The sequence below is a fragment of the Mesitornis unicolor genome, unplaced genomic scaffold (assembly GCF_000695765.1).
Source record: "Mesitornis unicolor isolate BGI_N332 unplaced genomic scaffold, ASM69576v1 scaffold28008, whole genome shotgun sequence".
Lineage (NCBI taxonomy): Eukaryota > Metazoa > Chordata > Aves > Mesitornithiformes > Mesitornithidae > Mesitornis > Mesitornis unicolor.
In genome coordinates this window covers 1-6,063 of record NW_010204280.1, presented here as the reverse complement: position 1 = coordinate 6,063, position 6,063 = coordinate 1, and the positions used below count along the sequence as shown (strand labels likewise).

General features: G+C 38.8%; 1 protein-coding gene across 1 annotated transcript in view; it reads left to right on the top strand.

Annotated features, from left to right (window-relative positions):
- The window catches only part of DNAL1 (dynein, axonemal, light chain 1), a gene marked incomplete at both ends in the record, with an annotated part of 8,127 nt that extends 2,346 nt beyond the window's left edge, over positions 1-5,781 (top strand). Inside the window, 5 exons of the mRNA XM_010191016.1 lie at positions 148-257; positions 912-967; positions 3,828-3,883; positions 5,113-5,239; positions 5,638-5,781. Of these exons, the coding sequence (XP_010189318.1) occupies positions 148-257; positions 912-967; positions 3,828-3,883; positions 5,113-5,239; positions 5,638-5,781 (493 nt within the window). The remainder of the gene's footprint in view (positions 1-147; positions 258-911; positions 968-3,827; positions 3,884-5,112; positions 5,240-5,637) is intronic.
- Positions 5,782-6,063: the final 282 nt, after the last annotated feature.

Below are 6,063 nucleotides of genomic sequence, written 5' to 3'. Positions count from 1 at the left end.
CAGCATTCAAAATGCCCTCTCTTTTCAGTGGTACCTTTTATATTTGAGATTATCTATAGTGATTACTTTCATAGTAATTTTTAGCATAGTAATTTTTAGTAATTGCACATAGCAGTGAGCCTCTCCTTCACCTTCTCTTTTCTTTAGGAAGAAAAAAATGGCCAGAAAGCTTCAGAGGCAAAGGAGGTAAAACTGTACGGTCAGATTCCTCCTGTAGAGAAGATGGATGAATCTCTCTCCACGCTTGTTAACTGCGAGTAAGTTCAGTTAAAGACAAACTAGAACCCAAATATCCTCTTCTCTTTGTATTAATTTTCAGTGTTTCTGCTGTCTACTGTGCAAATATGTATTTTCTATCTTTAAGTGGCCTCCAAAGCAGCAGCTTTCTCTTCTTTTTTCTCAGCTGAGCTTCTCTTTCCACACACAGTTCTTCTTTTTAATTCAAAGATCCCTGTCACTTAATGGAGAAGATTTTAGGGTAGAATCTGTACTGATGTTTGTCCCCAGATTAATTGTTTATCAGTATATAATTACAGGTCCCTGTCTGGATTCTGTCAGCTAACTGGTGCATTTATGATCAATTCCACAATGCATGCCAAAAACATGGAGGCTTAGCAGGACTTTCAGAAACAGATTAGAGCCATTTCAGAAATAAATGTCTATGTCTTTGATAAGGCTAGGCATAAAAAGATAATCTGGTGTAGGTCATGATACTTTCTCTGGAGCTAAACAAAATTGCAGAAGCCTTGATGGGTTGAGGATATTTTACGTCTGTTTACACATCAAGTTAATTCACCATCTAATGAGATGAGAACAGACAATTATTTCTAATGCAGTGGTGTTTGGATGTGGAGCTCCTCTGATACAGTGATCGCTTGTATACTGTGAATTGATTATTCTTCCTTTTAAAGGAAACTGTCGCTGTCTACAAACTGCATTGAAAGAATCGCCAACTTGAGCAACCTAAGTAAGTGACAAGCCAGTGATCAATTGTTTGTTTTCTAGTTGCTTGGGTAGCACATATACTGTAATTTGTTATATGTGTCTAGGTTTACGCCTATTCTTTGGAATTCCTTCCTCTTAGAAAATGACGAGTGAGCTTCCAAATTATGAGTCTTACTGGAGAATGCATGTTTAGCAGTAATGAAGTATTAAAGTGTGTATTCCTGCACTAGCCTTGGCAGTTGTCTCACTGTGCGGGTTTAACAAAAACAAAAAAATCCATTCAGAAAGTACCTTTGTACCCTCCAGTGCACCTAGTTGTGATACGCAACACCTCATCAGTTCTAGAGTGATTTAATGACCCATTTCCATGCCCGTGATGGAGACAGTCTGCTGCTCAACAACTCTGTAATTGTGACATTGGATGTAGTGAGCTTGGAGTGTTGTAGGCCTGGATGGAAAAATGTCATTGGACTTTGCAGAGGACTGGATGTGCTTGGTTTGATTTTGTTTGGACTTGAAAGGCATGTGCCATCTCTCTAAAAGCGGGACTGAACTTCTAGTCCTTGGGCAGCTGTCTATGAAGCCTTGAAACTCATTGGTTACTGACTTTGGGACAGAAGTCTTAATGGTCTGCCCTCAAGACTTTGACTCTATGGCGTGAGGCTGGCAAAGAGCTGCAGGTTTTGGGCTGGAGCTTCCAGGCTTTTTTGTCCTGATCAGATTGCCAGGCAAGGAACGTGGAATCCCATCCTCTTCAACTACATACCTATGGGGCTGTCAAGTAGCTTCATGAACTTACTTGTTTTCATAATATATTAGACTTCAAAAAATTTGCAAGTACTAATTGGGGAAAAAAATATTCCAGTAGTCTTTCCAAATTACTGTAGTATTTCAATTTGAGTAACTCGATCACAAGCAAAAACCAATTATATATAAAAGTGAAACTAATGAAAACCCTGGTCCAGGTGATCCTGCTCTGGCAGGGGGGTTGGACTAGATGATCTTTCAAGGTCCCTTCCAACTCCTAGTATTCTGTGATAAGTTTTACTGGGATAGAACATTAAAAGCCTTTAAAGCATCTTCAATATTTATATTAATAAATGTAGAATCAAAACATCCAGTCTGTACCAAATATTTGATCCTAAAGGCAGGCAAACTACAACTACGCGGTCTGTCTCTTAAAGGTCCAGAATACGAGGAACTCACCATCTCTGCTGGCTTCTTTGAAAGAGAAAGCAGGCAGTGCTTACAGCTATGACAAGCAAGCCACTAATTATTACATACTTGCTTTTGCTTATTGCAGAGAGGAAGCGGAGAAATCTTTTTAAGCATCTGCACTCTTTTCAGTTAGAAAATATGACTATTAATTTATATACCTGATATTGCAGTTCTGTCAAGTAGATAATTGTGTGTAAAGGATCACAGCCCTTTATCTGTACATGTGAGGAAGATGTTTTAGATGACAGCAACGCATGTTACTTTTGTGTTTCAGAGAGTGTAAGCGTTCCAGGAGGGAGATCTTCCTTCCTTGAAAATGTAAAATATCTCAGAGCAAGAGTAATGGAAACCATTGTAAGGCACGGCTTTTTAAGCAATCTGTCATTTTTTTATTTGTAAATATTCTTTCATTTCTTACAAATTTCAAAAGCTGGTGCAAACTCACAGTTTTTAAATGTGAGTTACAGAGAGAATAGCTGGCTAGGCCAAAAGGCCATCCCTGTGCTTTCCCCTGGGGATGGGGATCCTTAGGGATATTCTGAAGAGTATTAGCTCTAGTAGGCTTTGGACTTACTGATTGTGAGTCTTCGTTTTTTGAGCGTTGTCATGTATTAAGCTGTTGTGTTTAAAAAGAAAAAGAATTCTTAATGTACGTCGATGTTTTGATGAAAATTAATCTTCCTGATTTAGAATATTTGCCAGGTGTTGTTTTATCAGATGTGGTTTCAATCCAGTCCTCTGCAAAGTGGAATGACCCAACGTCTTGAGCCAGAACATAAAGCTACCTATTCTAGATCAGCCTTGAATCTTCATCCATAGTAATCTCCAGCCACTGCATGTGCCAGCTATGGACTATTTGCTGCTACTTGGCTGGAACTCTCCTTGATCTTGCCATTAATTATAGTGCTATGTATTTTCAGTCACTGCGCATACAAGAGCAAAACAAGATCATTTAAGTATTTCATCTTTAATGCAGTTGAGAAGAAGTGTTAAAACATTAATGAAAGGTATAGATTCAAAGTTAACCCAGCTACGTGCTGCAACTCAGTTTGCTTATTTACTCCTGCAAGAAAGCTTGTGTGAAAACTGAAAATGAGGTCTACAGAAAGACTGCTGTTTTGTGATGGCTTTGTGTTTGTTACACCAGTGTTACACTAAACCCCAGCAAGAACAGATCACTTGGAAAGGAGTTTTGTCTGGGTGCTAGATTAAGTTGAAATGTCTCTCATCAGACTTCCGTAAGGCAGCTTGATATGTTGCCTTTATTACAGAAATCAAAACTGCTGCCTTAAAATAAGATTGGAACAATTTTTGCCTGGGGAAGAAGAGGTGTGAACTAGCAGTTAGTTTGGGTGCAAGGTGAAGTAGTAATTTTTACTCAGTATTTATCTGGACTGAATTTCAGCCAGGTAACCTACACACGAGCAGCTTTGTATTCATGACTGTGTTTCTGAGCTGTCCACTGCCTCCATTCCTGATGGTGATTTGTGTAGGTCAGAAGGTTTGGTTTCTGTTACATCTTCTTCTTTCTTAAGGCAGCTTGTTCAGAGGGCAGTCTGTTTGTAAGTAGAATATGATGTTTTACCTGACTTAGAGCATCTTCTATTAAAAATCCCCAACCAAGTAACATTTATTAACAAAAAACTTTCCTTTATCCATTACAGAAAATTTGAGGATTCTGTCTTTGGGGAGAAATAACATAAAGAACTTGAATGGATTGGTATGTGCCTCTTAGTAAAAATTCTTTGCTAAGAAAATGGAGTGCTGTCTGGGATGTGGGATAACTCCACTGTGTTCACAGAAGTCTTTACTTAATTTACATTATTGCCTAACTATTTATTTTCTCTTTTCACTGTGATCTGTTCACCCTCTTACACATTGCTTCTGAATTTTCAGATAGTATTTATCCTTTTTTGTTTTGTTTAAACACTCTTCATGTTTGGAGATTCTTCAGGGCTAATTTACTACATTAAAGGATTTTAGAAAGAGAGATTTCATCATCTTTGACAAAGATGAGCAGAACTTTTATTCGAAAACTGCTGTCTATCTCTAAAGCCCTTTAAATTCCACTGGCTTTACATGGAAATAATTCCTATGGACTTCTTGCGTGAGGAATTTTCTACTTGAAGATACTGAGGCTATGCTTCTTTACTACACATATGAGCAGTTTTATGAACACACACTTCATGAGAGTCTGTCTTTGTCATGTTAACGGGCACCCGGAGCAATGTGGCTTTAGGGGAGAAGATGGTGGCAGGACTAAGTCCTACCAGGTAGGGAAAAAAATGTTGAGGAACAAATTGGATCAATTTTATTACAATTGAATTAAGGGCAGAAGAACGTTTTTTCAGTCAACTTTTTCTTAATGGATATAGAAATCCTTTTCTTCCTCAAGAGATACGGTATGTTTCTCCCACAGAATGTTTTTCTTTAAAGCCATTCCCACCTTCAGAGATGCTGTCTCTCTTAAGTGTGAAATGCAGAGTCAGTGTGTAATGACTGGTTTAAAAAAGTTGTCTTTCGAGAGAATTATGAAAGTAACTTCTGGCTGACAGGTACAAATATACATGCACCTGAAATTAATAATTCCCTCATACTCTATAAAACCCCTTCTGAAGCAGTTGTTGAATTGCGTTCACTTCATGTATGCTTGCAGTGTGCAAGCAGCCAAATTTGTCTGCTCTGCCCCTGTGCCTTAAGAACAACTACTCCAGCCAGCTATTCCTTGTCTTAATATTGTGGTTTCTCTCCTCCTAAATGTATTTCAGATCCTTTGCTCTTAATTCTCATTAACATTTGTAGTGCATAATTAGGGTCCTGCTTAAAAGTAAATGGGCACCAATACACCTTAGTACTTTCTCACATGAGGTGACCTGTAGGGTAAAGAAAGAATCTGAAGAATAAGGAAGATACACTTCTGCTTACCTGAGTAATCCTGTCATTTTCCAGGAGGCAGTTGGAGATACTTTAGAGGAGCTGTGGATCTCATACAACTTCATTGAGAAACTGAGAGGTATCCGTGTAATGAAGAAGCTGAAGGTTCTTTATATGTCAAATAACTTGGTGAAAGACTGGGGTAAGCCACACCTCCCTGTTCTGTAACTTCTCCTGTAGCATGGTGAATGCATGAGTTAAGTCACTAAGTAAAAAACAGTTCTGTATGTTACAGGGCTTTAAGTCTCACTGAGAAGCCTGCAGGCACGCACAGAATCCCTAAATATCCACTCATGCAAGAGAGTAGAAATAGTTAGAATGTTGAATTTAACTTCTAAGCCCAGTGGAGTTTGTTCTTTGAATCATCTTTCTCGGACTTTTTAAAAAATGCTTTAATGTGATACCAATGTGCCCAAGCAATTCCTGTCCTGTTGTGTCCCATGTCATTTTCGTTAGCACTGAGTTTGAAAGGAAGGTTTGGTGCAGATGTCCTTTCCATGTTCCACAATCTGGTTGGTGTTTTCACCTTTGTGGTTGCAGCAGAGTTTGTGAGACTGGCAGAGCTGCCATCACTAGAGGATCTGGTGTTTGTAGGCAATCCACTACAAGAGAAATACGCCTCTGATCAGAACAATTGGATTGAAGAAGCAACCAAACGGGTACCCACGCTGAAAAAGCTAGATGGTGAGTCTGGGGCATGAGGCAACTGGTGTGAGTTAACAGCTTTATATTAAGTCAACCACAAGAAAATGAACCATAACTTCAGAAATTCATCCGGGTGCCCATTTAATTGATATTCCTCCCTCCTCTCTTTGGAGTTACTCAGAACTAGTTACTGAGATCCTGGCTGCAGGATCTTCTGAGAATGTTTGGTGGATTTTGGAGTGTTAAATCCGAGTGGTCTTGCAGCCTACAGTTGGGCTTTACTCTTGAAGTTATTCAAATAGTTTTAGCATATAACTAATA